The sequence below is a fragment of the Oncorhynchus gorbuscha genome, linkage group LG02 (assembly GCF_021184085.1).
Source record: "Oncorhynchus gorbuscha isolate QuinsamMale2020 ecotype Even-year linkage group LG02, OgorEven_v1.0, whole genome shotgun sequence".
Lineage (NCBI taxonomy): Eukaryota > Metazoa > Chordata > Actinopteri > Salmoniformes > Salmonidae > Oncorhynchus > Oncorhynchus gorbuscha.
This window is the reverse complement of record NC_060174.1, coordinates 92115445-92130426: the sequence shown is the minus strand read 5'-3', so window position 1 is coordinate 92130426 and position 14982 is coordinate 92115445. Positions and strand designations below refer to the sequence as shown.

The following is a 14982-nucleotide window of genomic DNA, read 5'->3' as shown; positions in this document are numbered from 1 at the left end:
CGTTATCTCTGTGCTCCCCAACGAGTCATAATAAACTCAGCAAAAAAATACATGTCCTCTCACTGTCAACTGCGTTTATTTTCAGCACACTTAACATGTGTAAATATTTGTATGAACATAACAGGATTCAACAACTGAGACATTAACTGAAGGCCCTAGCCCTCACCCTCCAAACCAACAGGTCCCAGACGTGCTCAATGGGATTGAGATCCGGGCTCTTCGCTGGCCATGGCATAACACTGACGTTCCTGTCTTGCAGGAAATTACGCACAGAACGAGCAGTATGGCTGGTGGCATTGTCATGCTGGAGAGTCATGTCAGGATGAGCTTGCAGGAGGGGTACCACATGAGGGAGGAGGATGTCTTCCCTGTAACGCTCAGCATTGAGATTGCCCCTCTCAGCCTATTGCAGACAGTCTGAGCACTGATGGAGGGATTGTGCGTTCCTGGTGTAACTCGGGCAGTTGTTGTTGCCATCCTGTACCTGTCCCACAGGTGTGATGTTTGAATGTACCGATCCTGTGCAGGTGTTGTTACACGTGATCTGCCACTGTGAGGACGATCAGCTGTTCGTTCTGTCTCCCTGTATCGCTGTTTTAGGCGTCTCACAGTACGGACATTGCAATTTATTGCCCTGACCACATCTGTAGTCCTCATGCCTCCTTGCAGCATGGCTAAGGCACGTTCACGCAGATGAGCAGGGACCCTGGGCATCTTTCTTTTGGTGTTTTTCATTGTCAGTAGAAAGTCCTCTTTAGTGTCCTAAGTTTTCATAACTGTGACCTTAATTGCCTACCGTCTGTAAGCTGTTAGTGTCTTAACAACCGTTCCACAGGTGCATGTTCATTAATTGTTTATGGTTCATTGAACAAGCATGGGAAACAGTGTTTAAAACCCTTTACAATGAAGATCTGTAAAGTTATTTAGATGTTTCCAAATTATTATTGTGTGTGGGGACAGGAAGAATAAGTGCAGTGGATTCTGGTCATTGTAGATCATTTGAAAATATTTTAAAAAATACATAAATCCAATTTTTCAGGTGCTGAACAGATGAACATGTCAAAGAAGAAAAGCTATTTTTCGCAACTTTGGAATGTTTCCATAGGAAAACCTAGTTTAGCGCAGAAAATGTGGTAATTAACTACAATGAAAAAAGGAATGTCCGCCACTTCTCCCATGGTGATTTAATCAGGCGCCCAATAAAAACAACATTTCAATCCAAGTTGGATTTTCGTCAGACCGGACGAATGTCCAACGCTGATCAAAACATTGTGATTATTTATCTCGAGAGAAACGGCATGTAGAGGTCACCAAAAAAAACTAAATGCAAGTAATTGAACCAATATCGATCAATTTGTTGTTTAATAATAATTCGAAAAAAATAAATTTCAGTTCATCGCTCAGCACTACTTTATAGGGCAGGGTTATTCAAACTCTGACCCTACGAGGTTCCGCACCCTGCTGCTTTTCTGTTCTACTTGATCATTCATTTCACACAGTCCCTGATTAGAGGGGAACAATGAAAAAACACATTGAAACTGGCTTCGAGGTCCATTTGCGACACAACCATAGACATTGATGAGGTGTACTTATAACACCCATTTCTGTCAGCCTCACACAGAGTGTGATGGAGTGAGGGAACGCTTGATAATGGTTGTCAGTACAGGAGAAGTGCATCCTAACCTATGACCTATGTACTGCATGGACCTATGTGTGGTATGGCTCGAAATCTTTGTTGCGTTCGCTCTGACGTAGATTCAAATAAAAGAGTTTACCTTAAAGGTACTTCTTTTCATTTTTTTCATTTTTTTTTATTCATGTTTTACTAAGACTATTAGTACTAGCCTACCCATAGAAGTGGTCCATTTGTATGCTTTGGGTTATTTCTACCTATTTCTGTTATATCTGTTTGTAATTACACAGTCATGTATTTCAATGTGAATCAATTATCCACATTCATTTTGAACAAACAAAAACAAAGCTTAGTTATTCACCCTGATAATTTACTACTACCACGGTGACTACTCAAATGAGTCAGAAAAACACAGGTGCCTAACTCAAAGCTTTTTTAGAGACAAAACCCAGGGTGGAGAACTGTCCTGCTTAGAGTACTTCATCATTCAACTGAATTCCCCACCTTTTGTGAAACTTTAGAAGTCATGTATTCATGTACTTTCATCCCCCGCGGTTACATTTTATGAGCGTAGGGGAGAAAAAGGAGAGATGGACTACCAATGAACTGGAACTCTCCTCTCCAGCACATCTGATCCCGAAAATATGCATCTGGGAGTCCCCGACGGCAGACCTTGGGATCAGAAGAGGACAGCTTTGTCCTCTCTGGTGACATACGCGGCCGGTGACGTCAAGCCACATTGAGCCATCATAAAAAGCTGTTTAAAAGCATTCTTTATACACGTCACCTTACCAGACAGTCCAGCCTCTTCAGCACACAATACTCAACAGATCAGGATGGCAACTCTGTCTCTGTGTTAACGGACTCTTACTACTTTTTAATGGGTGTTTTGAACAGGGAGAAGGGCTGTAATGATAACAGATTGCCAAATTAGTGTGCTGTTTAGGATGGTAAAATTTTGAGCACTATTAAATGTTATTATGGCCGTTGGAGGCCAAATTAACAAAGGCAGAGGCTCTCAATGCCCCTCTTCACTGTAGATTTGGCATGAGCTCCAATTGCTACAGAAGTGGAACAACCAACCGGGCTCAGATGAGCAAGAGGGAACATATTTGGATAGATAATGATGCACTATGCCTGAAGGTGAACAAGCTATTTGGATAATGAGAAAAGCCAGTCGGCGGTCATCTCTAGTCATCTCTAGCCTCTGTTGTCACCAGAGCAGTACACATACAATTAATTATGACTGGAAAATGTATAAATCCTTCAGAAAATAGAGCTAAAAACAAAACAATCCAAAAATGACTAAACATAGATCTTTGATGGTGGAGAGCCTGTCATATCATCTAAACCATCTTACAGGCCTTCCTGTATTTTACACAGGCAGCCTTATACATCTGGGTGCTGATGTAAAAATAAAATAGAAAAGTTAAGTCCTTTATGACTCACAGAGGAAGCTGACTGCTCCTGTGGTTGACTTTTCACAAAGGAAGGCGAGTGCTTCTGTGGTTGACTTTTCCCACATGACCTTTACGAAGCAATCGGAGGCAACAACAGAAAGGTGACATAATGAGCTGTAAATGCCATGTTTGGCCCCGTGATGGAGGCAGACCTGTCAAGGCCCCAGGATTAGCTCTAGATTGGTGGGGTTTTTATTTTGTATTTTGTATTTTGTGCCCTGCAGCCATCCAATAGACTCACATTTTTGCCCCCTGAAGAGAGGTCAAGAGGTCAAATGTAGGGCACAGGGAGGCTGTAAGTGGCAGCCCCCGGTCAGCATCCGGTGTCTGGTGCTTTCGTTTTGGCTTGAGCGTCTCATTTATCACACAATTACACAGAAGATGGACAGGAAGACAGACTCATATCCCACTTGTCTGTATTTCCCTGTCAGGACACAAAATGCCTGGTGTGGCAGTCAAATGGTCTCTTGTCATTTGCAGGTGGAGTCTCCACTCGCCGTGGAGGCCATGTTGGGAGAGACATCGTTTTCCGTCACCGATGAGAAAGTCTCCATCTTGGAACTTCGCGTCCACGCCATCTCTGGACTTTCTTTGTCACTACAGCCCAGCCCTGGCAACAGTCACACTATGGTCGCCAAGGCAACTGGCCTGCAGACACTTGCTGCACCAAAGCAGGTACTGTATACTAATATATAAGATGATACATGTAGAGGGCATTGAGTTTGTGTGGATGTCAGCTTTGAGTATATAAAACATTAAGAACCCCTGCTCTTTCCATGACATAGACTGACCAAGTGAATTCATGTCAAAGCTATGATCTCTTGTTGATGTCACTTGTTAAATATACTTCAAACAGTATAGATGAAGGGGAGGAGACAGGTTTAAGGATTTATAAGCCTTGAGACAATTGAGACATGTATTGGGTATGTATGCCATTCAGAGGTTGAATGGGCAAGTCAAAAAACGTAAGAACTTTTGAATAGGGTTTGGTAACAGGTGCCAGGAGCACCGGTTTGTGTCAAGAACTGCAATGATGCTGGGTTTTTCATGCTTAACAATTTTCCGTGTGTATCAAGAATGGTCCACCACCCAAAGGACATTCAGCCAACTTGACACAACTGTGGGAAGCATTGGAGTCAACATGGGCCAGCATTCCTGTGGAACGCTTGTAGAGACCTTGTAGAGTCCATGCCACGACTAATTGAGGCTGTTCCCAATATTAGGAAGTTGTTCCTAATATTTAGTATACTCAGTGAATGTTTATAGATGTATGCAACCTGTCATCATATTGTTTGGTACTCAGGTGAGTATAGATGAGTTCATTTTCACCAAGGTACCTATTGAGCTTGGTATATTTTGATCTTGATAATAGAACACCACAGTAACTGTATGACTCATAGAACATAAAGCTCTTCTTCAATGTACAGACCTGATATTTACATTTACATTTTTACATTTAAGTCATTTAGCAGACGCTCTTATCCAGAGCGACTTACAAATTGGTGCATTCACCTTATGATTTATGTTGGCCTTCAAAGATACTCAATGACAAAATACATTTTCAGGTAAATAATAAAACATTGTCAAACCAGCCGCCTCATAGTACAGAAGGCAATAGTACAAAAGGCATTGCCATGGTTACAGTGTCTGAATGTGCCAGGACATGCCTTCTCACACCTTTGGAGAAAGGTCACTCCAGCGAACATAACACCTGTAGTGTTCTCTATCTCTATAGTACGTCTTCTCATTGAAAGCCATTTAATACATGTTTTATCTAAATGGTGTGAAGAGTACATTCTATTCATTTCTATTCTCAAGGCATTGCAGCTGGAGCACCACAATTATTTGAAGTGGTGCTACAGCATGTCTTCATGAATATTCCTTAATGAACAAAAATCAGAAAGTATTCAGGCCCCTTCCTTTTTTCACATTTTGTTACATTACAGCCTTATTCTAAAATGGATGAAATAAAAAATATCCTCATCAATCTACACACAATACCCATAATGACAAAGCAAAAACTGCTATTTTGAAATGTTAGCAAATATATTAAAAATCTAAAACAGATGCTTTATTTACACGTATTCAGGCCCATTGCTATGAAACTCGTAATTGAGCTTGAATGCATCCTGTTTCCCATGATCATCCTTCAGATGTTTGGAGTCCACCTATGTTCAATTCAATTGACATGATTTGGAAAGGCACACACCTGTCTATTTAAGGTCCCACAGTTGACAGTGCATGTCAAAGTAAAAACCAAGCCATGAGGTCGAGGAAATTATCCATAGAGCTCCTCGACACATGTGTGTCGAGGCACAGATCTGGGGAAGGGTGCCAAATAGTTTTTGAAGCATTGAAGGTCCCCAAGAACACAGTGGCCTCCATAATTCTTAAATGTTAGAAGTTTGGAACCACCTAGAGCTGGCCGCCTAGCCAAACTGAGTAATCGGGGGAGAAGGGCCTTGATAAAGGAGATGACCAAGAACCCGATGGGCATTCTGACAGTGCTCCAGAGTTCCTCTGTGGAGTCCAGAGAATCTACCAGAAGGACAACCATCTCTGCAGCACTCCACCAATCAGGTATTTATGGTAGAGTGGCCAGACAGAATCCACCCCTCAGTAAAAGGCACATGGCAGCCCGGTTGGAATTTGCCAAAAGGCACCTAAAGCCCTCTCAGACATGACAAACAAGATTCTCTGGTCTGATGAAACCAAGATTGAACTATTTGGCCTGATTGCCAAGCGTTACGTCTGGTGGAAACTTGGCACCATCCCTATGGTGAAGCGTGGTGGTGGCAGCATCATGCTGTGGGGATGTTTTGCAGCAGCAGTGACTGGGAGACTAGTCAGGATTGAGGGAAAGATTAACGGAGCAAAGTACAGAGAGATCCTTAATGAAAACCTGCTCCAGGGTGTTCAGGAACTCAGTGTGGGGCACAGACAATGCAGGAGTGACTTCTGGACAAGTCTCTGAAATAGCTGTGCAGCGACGCTCCCCATCCAACCTGACAAAGCTTGAAAGGATCTGCAGAGAAGAATGGGAGAAAATCCCCAAATACTGGTGTGCCAAACTTGTAGCGTCATACTCAAGGCAGGTAATCGCTGCCAAAGTTGCTTCAACAAAGTACTGATTAAAGATTCTGAATAAGTAAATGTGATATATATTATTTTTTTTACCTCCTAATGAATTCAGTTGTATAGAGAAGTTCCAGGAAAACAACGAATGTTAAGTTCAGGTTACTTAACTAAGCATACGGTACTGAGTACAGTGCATAACGTCATTTGCCTATTTAAAACAAAGGAAAATTTATGCAAGCCTTTACATACAGATCTGTGAAAGCTTAAGACGAAAGCAATTGCTTACAGAGACTGACATATTAACAACCTCTGTTGTTTAGGTGCAAACCTCTTAAGGATCGGACCATTTTTTCCCCATTTTTGCCTAAAATGACATACCCATATCTAACTGCCTGTAGCTCAGGATCTGAAGCAAGGATATGCATATTATTGATACCATTTGAAAGGAAACACTTTGAAGTTTGTGGAAGTGTGAAATTAATGTTGGAGGATATAACACATTAGATCTGGTAAAAGATAATACAAAGAAAAAACATGTGTTTTCTATTATTAGATGTTTTTCCATCATCTTTGAAATGCAAGAGAAAGGCCATTATATCACAAAGGAGTCTAGGCGCAATTTAGATTTTGGCCACTAGATAGCAGCAGTGTATGTGCAAAGTTTTAAACTGATCCAATGAATCATTGTTTTGTATCAAGTATTCCCAAATGTGCCTAATTGGTCAATTGATACATTTTCAAGTATATAGCTGTGCACTCTCCTCAAACAATAGCTACTGTACATTTTTTATTTATTATTTATTTATTTCACCTTTATTTAAACAGGTGGGCAAGTTGAGAACAAGTTCTCGTTTACAATTGCGACCTAGCCAAGATAAAGCAAAGCAGTTCGACAGATACAACGACACAGAGTTACACATGGAGTAAAAACAAACATACAGTCAATAATACAGTATAAACAAGTCTATATACAATGTGAGCAAATGAGAAGGGAGGTAAAAGGCAAAAAAGGCCATGGTGGCGAAGTAAATACAATATAGCAAGTGAAATACTGGAATGGAAGTTTTGCAATGGAAGAATGTGCAAAGTAGACACAAAAATAATGGGGTGCAAAGGAGCAAAATTAATTAATTAATTAAATACAGTTGGGAAAGAGTTAGTTGTTTGGGCTAAATTATAGATGGGCTATGTACAGGTGCAGTAAACTGTAAGATGCTCTGACAGTTGGTGCTTAAAGCTAGTGAGGGAGATTGGACAGTGCAGTTAGATGAACAAGAATTTAAGTTTTCTGCCCATAAGACTTGTCTATGTCCTGGGAAATGTTCTTGTTACTTACAGCGTCATGCTAATCACATTAGTGCACGTTAGCTCAACCGTCCCACAGGGGGACACCAATCCCGTAGAGGTTTTAATGCATGGGTGTCATTTTTTAATAGATACTATAGTTGGAGAAACTGTCTTTCTTACCGGCATTACACCATAGGGGTTGATTTCCATAAGGAAACGTCAGTAACACTGCATCCAACCCGCTAATATGAACCTGGAATTGAACATCTGTGGGAAGCAGCTCATGAATTTTCATGACATCACACACATCCAGAAAATGGACTGTTGACGCTCGCAGTGCTCATTAGCCTATTTGCCTTATTGCTGTGCTGCGCCCAAACAGCCCTCCAACACACACAAGCCTGCAAATAAATCTGATTTGTTACAAAAAACTCCCAGGGAACGTCTCATCACACCAGCAAATATACATCTTGTTTAATAAAAGTCAGAGGAATCTGCCTTATTTTCGGCATGTTTGAGTCTTGCAACTGGGGACTTCAATTTCTCTAAATCCCCCCAAAGAATGAATTGGGTACAGTCCTTCACCTTTTCCTGAGAAGCCAGATCGCACTGTGTTGTTTCACACTTGGGTCGTTCATATTCCCCCACAACGAGAGAATATAGCCAGGTTTCAATGCCTTGGAAATTGGGGATGACAGCTATTGTTACTCTACCAACTCTCTCTCTCTGCGCTGGTGGTGGCCAAACAAAACTAAACCGTCAGGGCCCGGCATTTAATTCCAATTTAATCTCACCTTCCGCTGCTTGGCCACCTTACATTTAATTAGCATAATGTATTGTCCTAAAGTGCTCTCTGAGGCTGGGCCATAAAAGGCAGCCAATCCCTCTGCCAGTGGACATCTCCGTGGGGTGCTCAGGTTATTTCACACCATTTGATTCTGTTTCACAGGAGAAACCTCACCTGCCGCGTCTGCTAAACGCCCCCTTTCTTACTCCATGAATGAATGAGAGCCATAAACTACAACTGAGGGAAGTGAATAAGCCAAAGTCTCTTTCTGTTAGCCTGGAATCCGCCCTATTTTTATTAGGTTATATGTGCATTTGATTAACATTTGTTCATTTCAACCATCCCGAATGTGAACTGTGATCTCGTTTGCCAGGGCAGCTATTGTCATTTAGCATCTAAGAACAGAGAGGATGCACAAATCATCCCTTCTATGAGTCAGCAATGCTTTGGCTGTCTAAGTTACAGAGATCCTATTTAATTTTATGGTCTAATTTCCTTCTGGGGAAATACTGTTGATCTGTTAACCACAGTTAATCCTGAGCTCTCTAAAGAGGACTTAATAAATAGGTAACAGTGATTGATTCATTATCCTATTGAGGAATTATAATTAGAACATTCCAGTCACCCTCGAGTATACTGAGTGCTTTGTTTGCTTTGTGTCTAACCTTTTTAACATGTTGGTGTACTACTAGTGGCTTCATCAGGACAGGGTGTCATACTCAATGTATTATTTAAATCATGTTTCAAAGGCCCCATTCATCTTGACAAGTGGAGATGACAGAGGCCCGTGTTCGAACAGGAATGTCATAGCAACCTTGAAGTTCAGTATCCTCCGCCTGAATCAAAGAAAAATATGTCTACACTCTCAAACAGAGCGTTCCAATCCAGACAGAATTTGGATAAATGCCTCTCCCGTTAGAATATGAAAAGACATCTCGGTTGGGGACTAAAAGTGCTCTGTCAGAAAAGCTATTTTCTTTTGTCAGCCCTACAGAGCAGGTACGCTAGGTTGAGCTGAGAGGTATTGTTTTAGCAGGAGCCAAAGGAATGCTTCTGTCAAAAACCACCTCGTTACTTGGAGACATGGCCACCGAACATTGCCATTACTCTCATGAAGCCAGACTCAAGCTGTCAGGTAAAGTGCTGTGCAGTTGTGCAGCTCTGTCTGTTGTTTGTCTGCAGGACAACAGTTGCAAAACACCCACTCACCCCTCCTTTCTTAGAGCGAGCTTTGTGTTCGCTGGCATACACTACTGAGACAGACCGCCTGTGTGTGTCTCGGTCTGTGCCGAGGCAGGGGGTGCCGATGTTTAGAGATGCTTAGAAGATTTAGGGATCGAGCGAGTCAGAGACTTCAAAGGCAGGAATTGGACTCACATATATTCACATCATACGTAGAGGAGTGAAAGAGCATCTGTTTGAACCATCGAAATTATCAGTTTTCGAAGAAACAACGATATCAACCAATGTTTGTAATTTCTAAACATGAATCCTGTAGTTTGATTTGCAGCATATTGTTATTTGGTAAATCTGTTTGTTTCTTCAAGACATTAAAAAGGTGTCTCTCTCTAGCCTTCCAGGAAAGTTTGTCCATGGGGTTACTGTATGAATAATTCATCTGTGAAATGCTCCATCATAGCAAAAATGGCATTTCAAAGCTGCATTTACCTAACAAAAAAACTAAAAATACCCTTTTCCTCTTGTTGTTATCACAGGAGGCCAGCTTGTCCATCTGGCTTTACTACAGCGATAGCACCGCATTGCCTCTGACCTTCTTCGACCCGAAGGACTACAACCTCAACGCTTCCACACTGGACGACAAGGTGGTGTCCATATCCCAGGAGCCTCAGCACCGCTGGCCGGTGGTTGTGGCGGAGGGCGAGGGCTCCGGGGAGATGGTGCGTATGGAGATGACCATCTGCGAGGCCTGTCAGAAAACCAAGCGGAAGAGCGTCATCGCTTCGGCCCCTGTGTACGTGAAAGTCCGCTTCGGCCCGGAGGAAGACTCCGAGGAAGAAATGGAAAGCGAGATCGAAATCGAGCCAGCCCGTGTCACCAGGCGGCCGGTGGTGGATTCCAACCTCGGTGACAGAGGCTTCGAGCCATCCAACGAGCAGCCGGCGAGCGTTCCCATCGACTACACCAACTTCCCGACCATCAGCAACCAGGAGAGGCCCACCGAGGGAGAGGAAGAAGAGGAAGATGATGATTTCATCCATGCGCCCCGCAGCATGACCGACCTGGAGATCGGCATGTACGCCCTCCTGGGTGTCTTCTGCCTTGCCATCCTGGTCTTCCTCATCAACTGCATTGTGTTTGTCCTCAAGTACCGCCACAAGAGAATCCCCCCTGAGGGCCAGGCCAACATGGACCATTCCCACCACTGGGTTTTTTTAGGGAACGGACAGCCCTTGAGGGCCCAGAGTGAGCTTTCACCCCAGACAGTGGAGAGCCCCATTAACCCCCAGGAAGGGGTACAGACTTGTTGCCATGGTGACCACCACAGCAGCGGCAGCTCCCAGACAAGCGTTCAGAGCCAGGTCCACGGGAGGGGGGACGGCAGCTCTGGGGGCTCCACCAAGGAGCATGGCGAGGAGGCCAGCTCGCCAACCTCCAAGCGCAAGCGTGTCAAGTTCACCACCTTCACCACACTCCCCACAGAAGACATGCCCTATAACTCCATCCCCATTGCAGATGAAGAAGACATTCAGTGGGTCTGCCAGGACATGGGTTTCCAGGACCCAGAGGAACTTCATGATTACATGCGCAGGATAAAGGAAATAGCCTGAAGGGGCGGCTGTTAAGAAGCACCCTCCTTACAGCTTCAAAAAATACTTTCCTTTCTATTTTTCTCTTTTTTCACTTTAATGAGAGAGAACTTTTCACAAACAAAAAGCAAGGCCGAATACACTTCTGATTTTGTTTGTTTTATTTTTCTTTGCACAGTGCCGTTTCCCGTACACACTTTTTTGGAAGTTGAAAAAAATTGGAAAGCCAAAGACTAGACAAGAATTTTAAACGCTAGAGAAATGGCTATGTCTGGATGTCCCTTCTACAGAGGTAGAGGAGTACACTCTCAAATGGAATTATAAGCTTCAGTCGTGAGCACTGTTCCGCAGGATGAATTTTAAGTGCTCTGTCACTCCTACTGGGGGTTATTTAGTGAGCGTGATAAGGACAGGAGTGTTTTTAGTAGGAGGGGTTGGGTCTTGGCTCTGTGTTTGTCGGGTTGTCCCAACACCAAGTACCTTCTCCAACAAAGAGGCCTTCGATGTGCAGATGACATTTTCAGAGAAACAGCTTTTGGGACACAACACGGAACAACATGATGGACAACCAATTGTCAAAGACGCTCATTAAAAACAATGTTACCAATTCATTTTATTTTGCCAGAGTAGGGAAACATTCGTCAATGTTAGAACATCCATTGTTCTTGGTACAGCACATGCTATGATTTCATTCAATATCATTACTGTACACTTTGCTACATTTCATACAAATTCCAAGCCAGTGCCCTAATACTGGTTTCATACACTTTCCTGGTTAAGTCTAATGCCTTAGAATGGGTTATAGAATGGGTTTCACTGATCACAACTGATTTCAATGCTGACACCCTGTTTTCACACTTGGTTAGGGGCTAGTGCGGAGGGCAATTATCCAAAACGCTACAACTTGTCAAAGGTTTAGTTATATTGGGAAATACAAAAGCTTGTACGTATATTGTGAAGTAAACGATCTTCGACATTCTTTGCATGAAAGGAGATACTGAGGCACAATCAGCAATTTTCCAAATTTGTAAATGTTTGTATTGTAATTATCTAATTATACCTAGACAATACTAAAGGACATATGTTGTATCATGCATTACATGCATGCCATGCCAGACCTGCATAGTACAGCCCTCCCTCGTATGTACATACCATGACCAGCTGAGTTCCTCTTCAGCAGCAACATTACATTGAACTTGTTATTCATGCAGAGATAGAGAAGGGGGAACGTGTTGTGAGCATAGAGTTTCCTCTGCAGTTTTTACTAAGATGTCCCACTGTACACCTGAGAATTACAATGGAAGAACTCTCATCCCACTAAAATATTTTGCAGCAGAAATCGTTCCATTTCCTTTTTTATTTTTTAAACACCGTGACCTTGTGTAATCATGCTCCCCATTGAACACCAACGATTTTGTACCGAGTCACGATATTAATTTCCAATCAATCTAAACAGAGAATGAGAAGTACTATGTTTGGTCCAAAATATGTCCGTAATAAAGCATAGATGCTGCAAAGGAGCTGGTCATGACCGTCACAGAAGCCAAGCGCACTGGTGCTGACGCATTGGCCTATTGTTATGGTGGTGACGCCTTTTAAGTTTCTCAGGACTGTCTGTGTTTGATGAAATCTTAAATGTAATACTAGGAGTTTTGGTTAGTGAACCTGCACAAAATAGAATGACTGCAAATGATGAATGCAATGGGATTCCATTTATAGGTTTGGTTATGTAGAAGTGTTGGCTAGCTAGAGTGTGATGAATTGTAAAGCACTGGGTGGGATGATGACTGATTCTTTGAAGATCATGTTGTTTCGTACTGATCTGAAGATTTATTTTCAAGAGTGATGAAAAATAAACAGGATGGAAAACTGTCCAATCAGTTTTTAATTCACCTTTATGTGTGTGCTCTTAGTAGGTTGTGGATTTGCTGTGTTTTTGTTAATCATATGGTGTGCAATATGACCACAATGGAAGAACAAATGTCACCCAACCTCTCAATTTGAGTTATGAATCCAATCAATTAATTTCCACAAAAAACATCAACCTAGTTGGCTGACATTTTGTCACCTGTTATTAAGTAATTTCTTTGCTATTCAGTTCATTTGATTTACAGCATGCCATATGATGTACGTTCCAAATGGTTTCATTGAATAATGACCTAATTACAAAATGTGATTAAATCTCAATCAAGCCCTATTAACATCTAAAGGTAAATGGTCTTCAAAATCAAAGACAACAATTCTTGCCCTCACTTGAAACCCAGGCTTTTACAAAGAAACCGGTTGAGGAAATAAACTGTTGGTTACAGCCAGACTTTTCTTCTTTCTTTTTTTTAACCCCCATTTTAAACGATGGTGTCTCAGGATGAATGTATTGATTCTCTACTGTACTTTGATCATCAGATGGGTATTTTGCCTCATGTATTACTATGGTAAACCCAAATCAGTACCACTGCTTAACAACAACGGTGGATTAAGTTTCTAATAGCAGCTTTTTAACATTCTTTTTTTATAGTTCTGACTTTCCAATTTGATTATTCTTTCAGAGATCATAACAAATGTCTATTAAAAACATTTTATGGCTCCTGAGAATTTTTTTATGTTTCCTTTCTCAATGTATATATGTATATGCTAAACCTTTTTTGTAATGTGACTTTGGTGAAGGTATGCATATTTCTGTGTGCATCCAGTGTTTCTTCTGCAAGCTGCTGCTAGAGACTTTCTCACATGTGGTTGAATACTTTTGAAGTGTACCCCAGGTGGAGACATGGTGACCGTGCACCAGCTCACTGACGATACTATGTTCATGTACAGAGCACTGTTCAATTTCCTGTATTCTCCAGAAAAAGAAAACCCTTGTATTTCCCCCTTATATGTAAAGTACTAAAGAAAATACAATACATAAAAATCATGTGTCCTTTCTACTCGTCATTATAGCACTGTCAGAAAAAAGTGTAATTGGGTTACATACTGTGTATGTGTTCTAATTTATTATAATTTATGGATGTATGCAGTTCCTTATCATTCAGTTGATCAGAAATAAGGAAGCCTAAAATTCCTGTCTGCAAACTCCACAACCACCACCACACACCAGACCCACATAAACACACAATTTTCATTCTACTACCATCATATGATTATAGCAGATTGGGACAAATTATAGTTGGGAGAAGTTAAATCAGAGATAGTACATTTAGTGAGATACCGCAGTTGGGCTTCTCCCCATTGAGAAAAGTGTCCTCTATTCCGGTCTGACGAGATGGGCATGTCCTCTCGTGCCTGACTAACGGTCACCATAGAAGTACACGGGTAAAGTCCTGCACTGACCTGATACAAAGTTGTTTTTCCTCCAGTTTGGTAAATTGAAGGGGGGGGGGTGTGGGTTATTGAACTGCTCAGAACCCTTTCAACTTAGATCATATTCAGTTCTAGTCTACTGATGCCTCACCCCCACAAATATGACAGGTTTCATCTAATGTCTCTAATGTCTCTGGTTAAATGGATCAGTACATGTAGGTAGGCACACTATCTCCATTTATTGTACCTAGGGAGCCTAGGGCGGACCAGTCACAGTGCAGAGGTTAAATGGGAACCTGTGTGCCTGTCTATTCCTGGTCTACTGTATACAAGATACTGTATCTAGAGAATGGGTAATTTAGCCAGCTGTCATTTAAGGCACGAGGACGGCTATATATCTGTTGGCCTCGGGGTAGGCTGACCTTAAGTCTTTCCAGTTAGATCTGCCTGATGTATCTGTCCCAGTGTAACCAAAGACAAGGTCTTCATGCTATGAATCATTCGATACAGTAACATTGACACGATGGATATTTAATGTGCCCATTTGGATGATGCTACAGTATTTTGGTAGTAGAGGATAGGGTGAGGTGCCCCAAAATAGAGTATATTTTGGAAAGCACTGTGATATGTGATCAAGACGTCATGAATACACTGCTGCCACCCAAGGGAAGC

The 14982-nt window shown here is 42.0% G+C and overlaps 1 protein-coding gene across 2 annotated transcripts in view; it reads left to right on the top strand.

Moving 5' to 3' along the window:
- tmem132e (transmembrane protein 132E) overlaps positions 1 to 13912 on the top strand; it is a 337250-nt gene extending 323338 nt beyond the window's left edge. For both annotated transcript variants that reach the window (XM_046327284.1, XM_046327277.1), the window contains exons 8-9: positions 3574 to 3768; positions 9961 to 13912. In XM_046327284.1, the coding sequence (XP_046183240.1) occupies positions 3574 to 3768; positions 9961 to 11034 (1269 nt within the window). In that variant the 3' untranslated portion in view covers positions 11035 to 13912. The remainder of the gene's footprint in view (positions 1 to 3573; positions 3769 to 9960) is intronic.
- Positions 13913 to 14982: the final 1070 nt, after the last annotated feature.